This window comes from Rhinoraja longicauda, chromosome 10 (genome assembly GCF_053455715.1).
Source record: "Rhinoraja longicauda isolate Sanriku21f chromosome 10, sRhiLon1.1, whole genome shotgun sequence".
Taxonomy (NCBI): domain Eukaryota; kingdom Metazoa; phylum Chordata; class Chondrichthyes; order Rajiformes; family Arhynchobatidae; genus Rhinoraja; species Rhinoraja longicauda.
In genome coordinates this window covers 57,792,688-57,807,352 of record NC_135962.1, presented here as the reverse complement: position 1 = coordinate 57,807,352, position 14,665 = coordinate 57,792,688, and the positions used below count along the sequence as shown (strand labels likewise).

Sequence of the window (14,665 nt, the reverse complement as noted above, 5' to 3'; positions counted from 1 at the left end):
CACTCCATCCCCCCTCGACCCCTCCGCTTCACCCACTCCTCCTCACCCACTCCACCCATCCTCAACCCCCCCTCTCCCCAACCCCGCTCCCTCACCCACTCCAACCCCCTCAACCCCCAAACCTCTCCTGCATTGGTCTAGCACCTTCCCCTCCCCCCACGCCTACTCCCCCCCACCCCCACTCCCCCCTCCTCCCCACCCCCACTCCCCCCTCCTCCCCACCCCTACTCCCCTCCTCCCACCCACACTCCCCTCCCCCCACCCCCCCACCCACACTCACTCCCCCCCACCCCCACTCTCCCCCCACCCCCACTCTCCCCCCACCCCCACTCTCCCCCCCACCCCCACTCGCCCCCTCCCCTCCCCTTCTCCCCTCCCAAGCAGCATTAGTGTCTGGGTTTGAAGGCATTAGCTGTAAGGAAAGGTTGGACTAAGTTCATAAGTTCTAAGAACAGAATTAGGCAATTCAGCCCATTGTGTTTACCCCGCCCTTCAAACACGGCTGATCTATTGTTGCCTCTCAACCCTGTTCCCTTGGCTTCGCCTCATAACCCCTGGCACGTGTACTAATCAAACTTGGAATATTTTCTCATGAGCATCAGAGGATGAGGGGAGACATAATCGAAGAATATAAAATTTTGAGAGGAAGATGTAGGGTAGAATAGGTCAGAGCCTTGTTTCCCCCAGGGTGGAAATGTCAAAAAGACTAGTGCATAGCTTTAAGGTGAGAGGGATGAAGTTTAAAGGATATGTATGGAGCAATTTTTTCACAGTGTGAGATGGGTGCCTGTGATGCACTGCCCGGAGTGGTGGTGGTGGAGGCAGATATGATTATTCATCAATTTCATTATTTCAAGCTCCAGTTCAGGACTTTCATAAATAATCTGGGATGACACATCATTAGTTAGAAATTGTTAGTTGGACTTCCAAATAAGATGTTAAATTGAGAAGTGAAAATCAAAACTACTGCAATTACTTGAACTCTAAAATGAAAACAAAAAATGCTGGAAGTACTCAGTAGGTCAGGTCTTATTTGTGAGAAGAAAAACAGTTAATGCTCCATGCTAAAGACCCTTTGGCCTGACTTGCTGAGTATTTCCAGCATTTTCTGTAAAAATGAGGATTCTGTGTCGACATTTTTAATCCCCAGTCACTTTACTGAAATAAAACAACCCAAAATGCTTCCTGTTAAGTTCAGTAGCAGATGGTCGTGGGTTTTTGGGAGTACTTTACCGAGGAGGAAAGAGGTTGAAGTTTACAGAAGGTGAACGGTATGAGAGGGTAGTGAGTGATGGAATCTGAAGACACCTGAGAAGTGATAATTGGAGGATTTTGATGTAGGGCCAAAGAAGGCTACAAAGTTTGGATGAGGCAGTGGAGAGATCTTAAAATGCAGGCTTTGCTGGAACATGCTTTCATGTATATTGGGAAGAGTGATTGATTGAGGCTTGGTGTAAGTTAGAAATTAATTACCAGAGTTTTGGTTGGGCTGAAGTTTACAGATGGAAAGTGTGAAGGGATCATTTCCACTGACTGAATGGTATTGAACTGGAGAGTTGAAACTTCAAATTAAAGGGGTCAGCTATTTAAGGTGAGAAAATTCCTGCATTGTGGAGGATTGTGAGTTTCAGAAGTTCTTTACCCCCATATGTTAGCAGATTTGGGGGTAATGAATACATTTAATAAAAACATAATATTTTGCGGCAATGAAGACATCAAGAGATATGGAGTATAGAGCAGGAAAGTGGCTTTAATATTGCTATTCTGCCAAAACATTGAATGACAGAGAATGTTGGAAGGTTGTTTGGCTTACTCCTGTTCCTTTTGGTTATTCTTAGGCGGCTGGCAAAGGAAGCCCTGGTAGGTAACGAAGCTAGGTGAGAGTCTAGGGAGAAGTTGGGATGAGGGGAATGATATTATGGAGGTGAGCGACAGTGATGGTAGAATATGAGATTGAAAACTCTGTTTGAGTTTCACACAGTAATATTGTAAAAATAAAATGTGTAGGGTAAGAGAGTGGTCATGGAGAGTTTGAAGCTTGTGGCAGAGAGCGAAGGTAATAACTATGGTTGTGTCAGTATTTAATGGACACCCTAATTTTGGCCAAGGCCAAGATTTATGTATAAGCCTGCACCACAAACCAGGTGGCCAGTTATTTGTCTTGTTTGTGAAATATTTTCAGAAACCTTTGATTGCAATTAACAACATTGCAAAACAAATTGAGTAGCTGTGTTTTCCTTATAATTTAGATGAATTAATGAAGCTTGTTTTTTCCCCCAGCTGCTAAGGAGTTAAATAATGACCAACCTGATCCAGGATATGATGTAACTTGGGTCTTGTTTTAATAAAAGTTCATTTTTCCAACTTGAATATTATGGCTGCGTCTGTGATTTGTGTTTATATACGGTATGTTTGTTGCCTCATAAATCTTTTTGACTATCCTATAAAACGTCACCTGGCAAAGCTTAGTACAGTTTATCATAGATTAATCAAAGACGTTGTTGAAACATACTTTTGCAAAGCTGTCAATTATTGCAGCTATTGTCCTTGGATGTTTTGCTTCTCTTCACTCCCTGGAGTAATAGTGGTGTCGTAAGGTGAGACTGACATCACACCAAGTGTTGAGGAAATAAAGTTCTGAGAAGCGCAATAATATTACAGCAAGCAAAATAGATTTGCACCAATCAATTCTAGGATGATCCTGCTTGTCAGACAGGCTGCTTGGGCAAGGCATGAGATAGTGTAGGGGCTGGTCTATTATCAACACATCCCCTCGAGCAGAAAGGTGGTGAAATCCGACAGGGTGAATAAGTGGAAGCTACTCTGATTTGTGTCTATATGTTTTCTTTGTATTTATTTCCTTTCGATTTAAGTTGTTCATAATTGGCAAAATGAGAGTTGTTCATAATTGGCAGATAAGGAGTCGGAAATAGGTTAGTGGCTTAAAAAAACGTCACCAGAATTAACCAGTTAACTTCATATTAGGTCGGAACGTCTGTTGAATGAAGTGCAAAATGTGCTGTGTAGGAAGGAACTACAGATGCAGGTTTAAACCGAAGATAGGCACGAAAAGCTGGAGTAACTCAGCGGGTCAGACAGCATCTCTGGAGAAAAGGAATCGGTGATGTTTCGGGTTGTGACCCTTCTTCCTTTTCTCCAGAGATGCTGTCTGACCCGCTGGGTTACTCCAGCTTTTTGTGCAAAATGTACTCTTGCTTTGTTTCATCTGGTTGAGGGCTTGGCTTCTCTTGTTTAAAGTTTACTTTTGTGAACTCGTGTCGGATCAGAACTTTGGTGAATAATTTATCACTCGCATGAATGGGCTCATTAGTTAGTTTTCAGAGTTTGAACGAGTTTTGTAGTTGACAATACACGAGTCTTCCGTTCAGCAGAAGGGTAAAATGACAGGTTGGTAGTGTCCATGCTTGACACAGGGACGGTCACTCTCTGGGAATTTGCTCTTGTGTTTTGCTTGGGTTGTTCAGAATGTGTGGCAAAACAGTTCTTGCTTGGCAACTTTTTTCTCCTCTTAACAGCTCTGAGAAATTGTCGTGGTAAATATTGAAAACTTTGTAAATTATCTTTTAAAAATGTATTCAACCCATTTCAGCAGTTTTTTCCAGTTTTGGGGAGAAACAGGCCGTGGAGTGATAAGATGATAGGACAATGAGTACTTTCTTACAGCTAAGATAACTTACAAACCATATGAAATTTAACTGTCGGGTTATTTTATTTGTGAAGGAAACAAAAGCCTTTTTCTTTCATAAAACCAAGCATGGAAAGTGGGAAGAGATACAATGACTAAATATTTCTATTTTTATGTACACTTCTGTTGTAGAACAGTGAAATTTTATATCAATATGATAGTCACACAGAGAAAAAGAAAACGGTTGTATCTATTTATTGCTTTTCCAATTTCAAGATGTTCCAAAGTGTTTTCAGCAATTGAAGTGTTGTCACTGGTCTACTGAATCAAATGTGGTGTGCACCTAGAATACACCACCAAGACCATATTTGTTTTAAAAATGATTGAATGATTTTATTAGCCCGTGGAGAGGATACCACTAGTGAAATCTGCATAATAAATGGTCCAATTTTATCTTCAGTTCATTAGATGCTCTTTCAGAGTTTAGCTTGGGGCAAGTGAAGGAATTTAATGCTTCACATTGCGGACAAGATAAACCTGCAACTTGTGTGGTGCTGAACATGTTCACTGACTAAACCAATTTCTGTGTGCATATTTCTTGGAGCCCCTAGGTGTCTGCATTTGGCAGCCTGGAGCTTGGCTTGATTCTAATGCTCCCACTGCACTCTCCTTGGCTGCCTACTAGCATGACAATCTGCTAATGTCCTTAGAGCGGTCACTTTGGTGAGATATCGACACACCAGCAAAAATCCAGAACTACTTCCAGCTTCATGCTTCTGATTTCAAATTGTCTTCCTTTAAATGATACTCCATGTTCCAGTAAACATACTTGATATACCGAGCCACGACAGGCTTTACACTCCCACAATTGCTTTGCATACTTTGGTTTTGGCACTATCATGGTCTGAATTAGGTAGAATAGCTAATAATGTATATTTGTAGCTGTTGGTTGGGGAGTTTAAGGATTTAAAGTCAATGATAGTTTAAAAATGGTGATATAATGCTAAGTGATAATGATGTGGATTTGGAAGTGAATCTTAATAGATAGTGGCATTTCTTCGTCCTACTTAATGGTGGCAATTTTATGTTTGGGAGACGGCGCCAGAATAGTTTTGGTGAATAAGTGCGCACTTTTTTAGATGGTATACTCTGCAGCCACAATAACTCATTGGCGGAGAGAGTGAATATACAGGATTGTAGAGGAGTTCTAACTATTCGGGTACGTTGTAGTGAGTGCAGGGAAACAAACATGTTTAACTTATGTTGCAGTGTCAGTTTCCATGTCCACTGGGATAAATACTCAATTGTTCTGTTATCTGGTGCCTGGGAAAGACATGAGTAGAATCTGGGATTTGCACCCATCTGTTTTTGTTTAGAGTGCACGACAAAGCATTGTTAAATTTCTGGAAAAAGATCTGGTTTTGAGACTACAAACGTATTACGTCAACTTTTGTTTTCAGTTTCACACTCTGCAGATAACCTCCTCACAGCAGATAATCTAACTCAGCAGATATTGTATCACAATAACTCTGAACACACGCTGCGTTACAGAAGGAATTTTACATGAAATTTATGTTCTGGCACATACTAGTTAGTCTTCCACCAATAAAGAAGCTAGGGCTTTTATAAATACCTTCCGGCATAATTTTTTTTCACAGTAACAGCTTAAGCAAATTGAAAGATTATCCCAGAATAAAGAAACGTGACTTCTGATGGGAAAAGATGCTTTGCTGTCTAAGAAATTTTCCTTTTTATATTTTACTGTTATTCATTGGTGATTTTGAGGAGCATGTACAATGAAAACCTTTTCATTAATTAAGGATCGGTTCCTTTTGTACAGGAGCATGATTTCCAGAAAAATAAATATGCCATATTTTTGTCACTTTTCCAGCTCACTCTTCCCCATAAATCTTTGTAAATTCTTCACGGATTCTTTATCCAATTAGTCGTTATTCATGTAAGAAATGGGTTATTAGACTGTTTGACTTAGCGTGCAGATTGGCTGCTTTGATTTCCTGCAATACGTCTCAGACACTTCAGACGTACATGGTTGGTTATGGCATAAAGGAATGTGAAAGGTGGTGTAAAAATACAGGGTGTTCAGAACTACTAGGTCTGTGAGTGATCTTGTTGCTCCTTTGTACACACATAGTTAACTTGAATCTGGGGCACTGAGGCCAATTCCAGATTGTTTTTATAGTGCTGACTAAAATCCGATTTATCGTAAAGCTGGAGTCTGTGTTGGCGACTCACTGACCAGTGTAACTACATTTTGTTTTAAGGATTTATGATTTTTATTAGAACACTTGTGATGTTCTGGTTTCATCATTATAATTTGGCCAAATAATGAAATTCATTGAAGTATGTTTAAGGCATCAACTCAAACAAGCCTGTAATTTTCCCCCTCCAACTAGTAAGTAAACGTTAGCCATGTGAAATTTCTTGACAAAGTTGTCTCCCACAACTGGTATTATTTCATTGTGTTTGTTTCTACTTTCCTATCACAGCCTTGGATTATAATATTTCCTTTAGCCTCAACTTTGTGTTCAAAATGTTCCACTCTATGTTGGTTTCAGAGGTACAATGCTAGTCAAATCCTTGTGGGACTAGACTGGCAATAAGCAAATTAAGTACAAACAGAGTAGCAAGTTGCTATAGCAACTCTGCAGCTAAATTACTTTACTGTCAGCCATGATATAATTTTCCTGCTTAGAGGCTCAAGGGATTTGAAGTTCCATTTGTAGCCAAAGTTATTTCAGCTCATTGGCATAGAGGAGAGGTGGGGGAGAAATCATTTAACTGATGATGTGCGCATCTGGCCTAACTTTTTTGTTTTGCTTCCATTAGGAACGTCGGTCTAAATGGGTCCAGTCATGCCTCCCAGCAAGAAGCCAGAAGGCTCGGGAATTAGTGTTTCGAGTGGACTGAGCCAGTGTTACCCGGGGAGTTCACTAACCAAGGCACTCCAGGAGGTGGAAGAGTTGGACATAACGAGCAGTTGTTTGCCTGCCATCTGTTTGGAAAAAGTGGCCATGGAGGACGAAGAGTTAACAAACCTAAACTGGCTACATGAGAGCAAGAACCTGCTCAAAAGTTTTGGAGACACAGGACTGCGTAGTGTCAGTCCCGTTCAGGATATTGATGATGATACCCCTCCATCCCCTGCTCATTCTGACCAGCCCTATGATGCCAAGCAAAACCCTAACTGCAAACCTCCTTATTCCTTCAGCTGCCTCATATTTATGGCTATTGAGGACTCGCCCAGCAAACGCCTGCCTGTTAAGGATATATACAACTGGATCCTAGAACATTTCCCTTACTTTGCAAATGCTCCAACTGGGTGGAAAAACTCTGTTAGACACAATCTGTCGTTGAATAAATGCTTCAAGAAAGTGGACAAGGACAGGAGTCAGGTGAGGTTCTATTTTTAATATTTGATACGTTCATCCACTTACACACAGTTCATTTCTGGTGCCAACAATTCTCATAGTACAACTAAATAAAAGTGCGTGATTTCAATTCCGTTCAATCAAGTTTCTAGAAATAATTGGAGCAAAAGGTGTTGCAAGTATATACTGCAGTGGCTTTCAAGTAGCTATGTTTGTAAGGTTTTTTAATCTATACAGTCAAACGTTAAAACATTTCAATGTTACCCAGACACCCATATTCAGCATTTAATTTCTCATTTTGGAATACCATGATAATGTAATTGTGTTTAACTTTTTCCAAGAAGAAAATAAATCTCGTAAAATACCACAATGTGGGTAAAACATCCTTTTTCTTTGATTCGCTTCTCACCATTTCAAAATTCTCTTTCCTGTGCAACTGCACCTTTGTTTCTGTGTACATTCTCTCAATTTCTTTTTTTACTTTTATATTCTTTCTGAATTATGTTCTCTTCCTCCTTAACACCCTCTTTTTCAGTCATATTTTATCTTTGTATCATCAGTCTCTGCCTTTCCTATCCTGTCCTTTTCTCTTTTGCATGTTTGTTCTCAGTTTTGTATTACCGCCTCTCATTTTACCCCCTCTTGCACTCTTTGCCCGTAAAGGCCAACAATTTTCTAAACTGCAAGATTGGTTGAATGCCAAATTGAACTGCAGCCCGATCCAAAGAAATGGATGCCACAATACAACCACCTGGCAGTTAATGTTTATGTTTGCTGCCAACTGCACTTTAAATTGGAAGAAGCAGGTGAAACCTATAAAAAAAAAGGATCAGGAGGCAGCCCTACAGTATAAACATGGGACAATACAAACCTCCAGAGAAAGGAAATATCATCGCAGGCAAATGTTTTGGTTTATTTTATCTGATTGTGCACCTGTAAAACATGTTGGAATGTTTTATATTACAATTGTTTTGTGAACTCAAGTTTTATTTATTGATCGCCCACCTCCAGAGTCTGAAGGCTCACAGTGGCAGAGTTAAATGGTCGCTGTTGGGTTTGCTGCTTTATTTTCTCTGGCTGCAGACAGTTTTGGCTTGCAGCCAACTCCTGTGCAATTTTTACACTGCCCTCCTGCATGGATCGACCAAAAGAACAGTCAAGTTGCACATGTTACTTTGTTCTGACTGCGCACATGGAGCCTCATGTTGTCAAAACCAAGCTGCTGGGTGTATTGAGCAAATTCTGTTCAAGGGAGCACATAATACATATTGTCAGCAGCTTTGTTGGTTCACAGTATAAATAGGATACTATTCAAGGTGTTTGTAAGTCATCTCTCTGGTGTGCGTTTCAGCCCGAGTCCGTACTTTACGTAATGGATGAATATTTACGGACTGGAATTGATAAAGAAATGTATACGAGATCTTACACATTTTCACGGTGTCTAAAAGTGCTTTAAAGACAAATTGATATGTTTTGATTGTTGGAATGTTGCAACATTGCTTGAGTTTCAGGTCAGAGACCCTTTAGATACTGTTGAGTATTTCCAACATATTCGAATTCAGCATATTTTAATACAGTGTGGAAACAGGCCCTTCGGCCCAACTCACCCACACTAGCCAACAATGTCCCAGCTACCCTAGTCCCACTTGCCTGCGCTTGGTCCATAACCCTCTAAACCTGTCCTATCCATGTACCTGTCCAACTGTTTCTTAAACGATGGGATAGTTCCAGCCTCAACTACCTCCTCTGGCAGCTTGTTCCATACACCCACCACCCTCTGTGTGAAAAAGTTACCCCTCGGATTCTTATTAAATCTTTTCCCCTTCACCTTGAACCTATGTCCTCTGGTCCTCGATTTCCCCTACTCTGGGTAAAAGACTCTGTGCATCTACCCGATCTATTCCTCTCGTGATTTTGTGTATGAGATTTTGAGATATGCAATTTTTATTTTTTTAATTGCTTTTATTCAACTCAATGACAATAAAAAGAGAGGAATAAAACAGGCCTTTGGCATGATATCACCAAAAAATTAAAAAAACACGAATGTTAAGGCTAGATTCTTTATCACATTGAACTTTGTATGCTGTACAGGTCCTCCCATGGTTACGAACATTTGACCTGTGTGCAGCCCGTACATGCGAACAAGCATCTGGGAGACTGGCGGGATGGATTTGCTGCTTGCTGCTCGGAGGGGAACTCAGTTCACAGCGACATTTAAATGGTTGAGTTAAACGTGAAGATAGACACAAAAAGCTGGAGTAACTCAGCGTGTCAGACAGCATCTCCGGAGAAAGGAATAGGTGATGTTTCGGGTCGAAACCCTTCTTCAGACTGGAAGTCTGATTCATACAACTGATTCTACCCATACAGCTTTATGGATAGGAAAGGTTTGGAGGGATTTGGTCCAAGCGCAGGCAGGTGAGACTAGTGTAGTTGGCCGGTAAGGGCAAGTTGGGCCAAAGGGCCTGTTTCCACACAGTACCACTCTGAGGCTTAGGAAGTTTGGAATGTCCCTTACAACTCTCACCAACTTCTACAGATGCACCTAAGAAAGCATTTTATCAGGATGCATCACAGTTTGTTTTGGGAACTGCTCCATCCAGGACTGTAAGAAATTGCAGCGAATTGTGGACGCAGCCCAGACCATCACACAGACCAACATCCCTTGTCGTATCTATACTCTGTAAATGTATTGATAGTAATCATGCATGGTCTTTCTGCTGACTGGTTAGCACACAACAAAAGCTTTTCACTGTACCTCGGTACACGTGACAATAAACTAAACTGAACTGAACTGCTGTAATCCGGGGAGAAACTGTACTTTATTGACATATACAAAATCCCAGTGGTGGCCATTAAAAATAGAATTGACATTGTAAAAACGATTATCCTAGACATTTCTTGTTTTGACTATTACTTTTCATCTAAGTAGACAGTATGTTTGAGTGCAGCATTGCTGATTTATGAATAAAATATTGCTGAAGGATTAGAAGAAAGACTTTGCAAATTTATTTCCTCTGACTGCAATATGGTTTACGTACAGCACTGAAACGTTCCATACAGTTTCTGCCAAGTACCAACCCTGATCAATATGTATCAATTATAAACTGCAGAATAAACATGCTGTAGCCTTGATATTAAAAAAATATTTTTCTGTCAATGGAAAAGACAAGATTTGGCAATAATTATCTGGTGACGGTGATATTGAGAAAATGTTGTAAAACAGCCCTTGTGCAAAGATACGTGTTTACCTCTGTTTACTTCCATTTACTTGGCTGGTTGGCAACAACACAGGATGGTGAAGGATGTTGAAATACCCTTCTTTCGTCACAGTCACTCAACTGCTTGTTTTAGCACAGTAAAGTTTAGTCCCTTTGGATCCGATTTTAATAAATGTCTCTTGAGTACAGTGGAACAGTAGGTCAATAGTTTAGTTTAGAGTTACAGCACGGAAACTGGCCCTTCAGCCCACCGAGTCCGCACATCCCCGCACATTAACACTATCCTGCACAATTTTGCATTTATACCAAGCCAATTAACCTGGAAACCTGTATGTCTTTGAAGTGTGGGAGGAAACCAAAGATCTCGGAGAAAGGTCACCTGGAGAACGTACAAACTCCGTACAGACAAGAACCCATAGTCGATATCAAACCTGGATCTCTGGTGCTGTAAGCGCTGTCAGGCAGCAACTCTACCGCTGTGCCACCATGCTGGCCGGAGAATAGAATTGCAGAATGGAACTATTGCAAATTTACAGCAAAGGAGGTCATTCTGTTCATTGTGTCTAGTTATAAACGAGCCATCCACCCATCCTGGCTTCCCAACACAAGGTCCTAAAGAAAAATAAAGGCACTCGTCTTCAGAACATAACTAAATATGTAATAATGGGATTGAGTTGTCTATTGTCAAAGACAGAGAGACTGAGGAAGAGCTTTTATTCTTCAGGTGGTTGTTGGTTAATGAAATATTTCAGCTCTTGTCTTCATAACCTGTCTCAAATTAAATCATCTTAAATTATACTGGAATAGGGCACATTGTTGTACAGCTAAATGCTAATATAGTATCAAAGGGATGTATGTGAGCCTCTAGGTTAAGTATGTCCCTCGTTAAATTATTGCATCCTTGCATCAGATACATTCTCATGTATTGGATGGAGTGTGAACAGGAAGTGTTTGTCATGTCAAGTCAAGCCAATTGTCATATGCACAAGTACGGTAAGATACAGGTACAATGAAAAGCTTGCTTGCAGCAGCATCACAAACACACAAAACATAAATTACACATGAATTATCAAGTTATCAAAGGCAGCAAAAAGAAAAAGAATATCAACAAAAAAGACACCAATGCAAAAAACACAATTGGAAAACAAGCCCGTGGTAGTGCAAGAGGTGGTCTGGAGTGTTCAATTGCCGAGGTATGATCACGGTTGTGCAGATCACTTCAGAACCTGATGGTTGTAGAAATGTAGCTGTTCCTGAACCTGGTGGTTTGGGTCTTTAGGCTTCTGTACCTCCTTCCCAATGTTTGCAACAAGAAGACGGCAAAGATCCTTGATGATAGATGCCGCCTTCTTGAGCCAATGCCCTATGTTGCTACTTGTGATGCTGGGGAGGGCTGTGCCCGTGAGGGACTGGGCTGAGGACAGCATTCTCTGCAGCTGCTTGCGTTCCTGTGCATGGGTATTGTCGTATTGTGCCATGATGCAACCAGTTTAGATACTTTCTATGGTGCATCTCTAGAAGTTTAAGGCTGGTGAGCCTTTTCTGAAGAACATGCCAGTGTTTCAGTTCCAGTTTTAATTCATTAATTTTGTTTAGAGAGCCAGGAGAGGGTGGGTTCTGTTTAGGCTCATTCACAAATGCAAAATGGTTGAATTGTTATCAATGGTATCCTTTCTACCCCTGTAATTGTACAGGCATCAGATCCTCTAGCTGAGTGTTTAGAGTACAAATAGAACCAAACAAAATGAAACTTCAAAGACTGGGATTACACCTTTAAACCTCATTTATAGCTCTTAATGATCAGAGAGAGTTTCCTTGAAGAGATTGTTTTCTGTTGGCTTTTGCCCAGCTGCTATTAAAGAATTGTCCTGCTGTCATTGCAGGGTCTTTCTGCAGCGGCCTAATTAACTTTAAAGCAACTGTGCATGCTTCACCACATGGCTTTAATGTTGCTTTTTGCAATTACAATGGAACCCCTTAAGCAAATACCTGATAAGCAAATAGCTCAGTTAAATGAACAAAATATCACTGCACAAATCCTCTTACCTCCCAGTGAATTCCAGTCACTGAAACAAATTGGATAGTCTAGAACTTTGATATTAAAACTTTGTGCATGATATCCACTTTCCACCTTTAAATACAATTTCTTAAGCTTTTGAACCAATATATATATATTTTATTTTCAGAAATAATTTTTTAAAATCAAAAACAAAATTACAATGATGAGAACTTTGCTCTATCTATTGTATTTGAACGTGAACTAATGTGTATCTAGGTATAGTTCATCTGATCTGATTGGATAGCATGCAAAACAAAGCTTTCCTAAACCTAAAAAAACAAATAACATTGAGAATACTTTGGATATTTTACTTGCATTAATTCGTAGATGGGCAGAGATAGTTAAAGTACAAAAATAACCAAAGTAAATGAACATCAAAGGTTGAGAATGTATCTTTAAACGTCATTTATAAACTCTAAAATGAGCAGGGAAGTTTTCTTGTGGAGATTCGCCTCCGCTGGCTTTTGGCTCAGTTGCTCTAAAAGGCTGTCCTGTCCTGCTGACATTGCAGGGCACGCATAGCTTTTGAATTGCTGTGTGAAACTCGAGAAGACTCAGATACTCTGAATTCCACAGTTCCAGGTATCCTTGTGGTCTTCTGTCCCAGATTTTATTCATGTTTGATTTGCTGAAGTTTTCAAGAGGGCTGTTGAGAATCAACTACAGTGGGAGTTCTGGAATAGCATAAGAGTCCAGCTGGGCAAACTTTCTACTGAACGGTATCAGTGATCAGGATGGTTTTGTTATGACAGTCTGATGTAACCACTGGTACTAGCCTTTTATTCTAGATTTATTTAATTATTTGAATTAAAAACTATAGCTGTCGTGATGAGATTGAAACTCTTCCATTGCCTCTTCCATTGCTTACAGTGCTACGGTATTCCTTGCTGTTGAGGCATATGGGTGATTGCTTTATTTAAAATTTAGTACTTTTGATAGAATCATGGTTCTTGCTAAAGGTGGAAAATTAAATCAATGATGTGGGAACTTCAGATTCTTCCGCAGTTGGAGCATGAGGTGGCTAAAGGAACAGATTGGTGGATACCTTGCGAAGTGGTGTGCAGCTCTCTCAGGCTCCTGATGTGCAGCATCTATGTTCTCATTGCCATCCTGAATACTCCTACATGTCGGGATGTCATGGACCAGGGATTCCCAAGATTCGGTGGGGATATTGCACTTCTTCAAGGAGGCTTTGAGCACATCCTTGACTTTTCTTTATATCTCTCCAGCTAGTAATCTTTTCCATTGCTTAAAATAGTCTCTTGCTATTCTTGCTATTGAGGGCGTGCAGCGTAGGTTCACTAGGTTAATTCCCGGAATGGCGGGACTGTCGTATGTTGAAAGGCTGGAGCAATTAGGCTTGTATACACTGGAATTTAGAAGGATGAGGGGGGATCTTATTGAAACATATAAGATAATTAGGGGATTGGACACATTAGAGGCAGGAAACATGCTCCCAATGTTGGGGGAGTCCAGAACAAGGGGCCACAGTTTAAGAATAAGGGGTAGGCCATTTAGAACGGAGATGAGAAAGAACTTTTTCAGTCAGAGAGTGGTGAAGGTGTGGAATTCTCTGCCTCAGAAGGCAGTGGAGGCCAGTTCGTTGGATGCTTTCAAGAGAGAGCTGGATAGAGCTCTTAAAGATAGCGGAGTGAGGGGGTATGGGGAGAAGGCAGGAACGGGGTACTGATTGAGAGTGATCAGCCATGATCGCATTGAATGGCGGTGCTGGCTCGAAGGGCTGAATGGCCTACTCCTGCACCTATTGTCTATTGTCTATTGTCTATTGTCTCTCTCTTTTCCGTGATAGACACAAAATAACTCAGTGGGACAGGCAGCATCCCTGCAGAGAAGGAATTGGTGACATTTCAGGTCAAGACCTTTCTTCAGACTGATGTCGGGGGAGAAGGAGATACATAGATAAGGAAGTAGTGTGAAAACAGGACAAAGGGGATGAAGGTCAAGGAAAATGTAGAGTAGATCATTGTTAGCTGGGAGAAGGTGACAATAAAGCAAACAGAGATAAAATGTAGGAGTATCTCGACCCAAAATGTCACCCATTCCTTCTGTCTAGAGACGCTGCCTGTCCCGCTGAGTTAGTCCAGCATTTTGTGCCGATCGTCGATTTGAACCAGCACCTGCAGTTCCTTCCTACACATTTTCTCTTTTGTGAGTCTGGTCTCGGGCACTTTTGAGTCTAGTCTCAGGCGTGAACGACGTGGCCTGTCCAATGTAGCGGACTGAGAGCCACTAGGGATCAACCTGGGGGAGATGATCCTTCACTGATCCTTCGAACGAATTTGGAGCATTTTGCTAAATCGCAGGTTATGTATCCTCCTTCTACAATATT

The 14,665-nt window shown here is 40.9% G+C and overlaps 1 protein-coding gene across 5 annotated transcripts in view; it reads left to right on the top strand.

The window, feature by feature from the left end:
- foxn3 (forkhead box N3) overlaps window positions 1–14,665 on the top strand; it is a 324,415-nt gene that overhangs the window by 101,707 nt on the left and 208,043 nt on the right. For all 5 annotated transcript variants that reach the window (XM_078406929.1, XM_078406932.1, XM_078406927.1 and 2 more), the window contains exon 2: window positions 6,494–7,059. In XM_078406929.1, coding sequence (XP_078263055.1) covers window positions 6,508–7,059 — 552 coding nt within the window. In that variant the 5' untranslated portion in view covers window positions 6,494–6,507. The remainder of the gene's footprint in view (window positions 1–6,493; window positions 7,060–14,665) is intronic.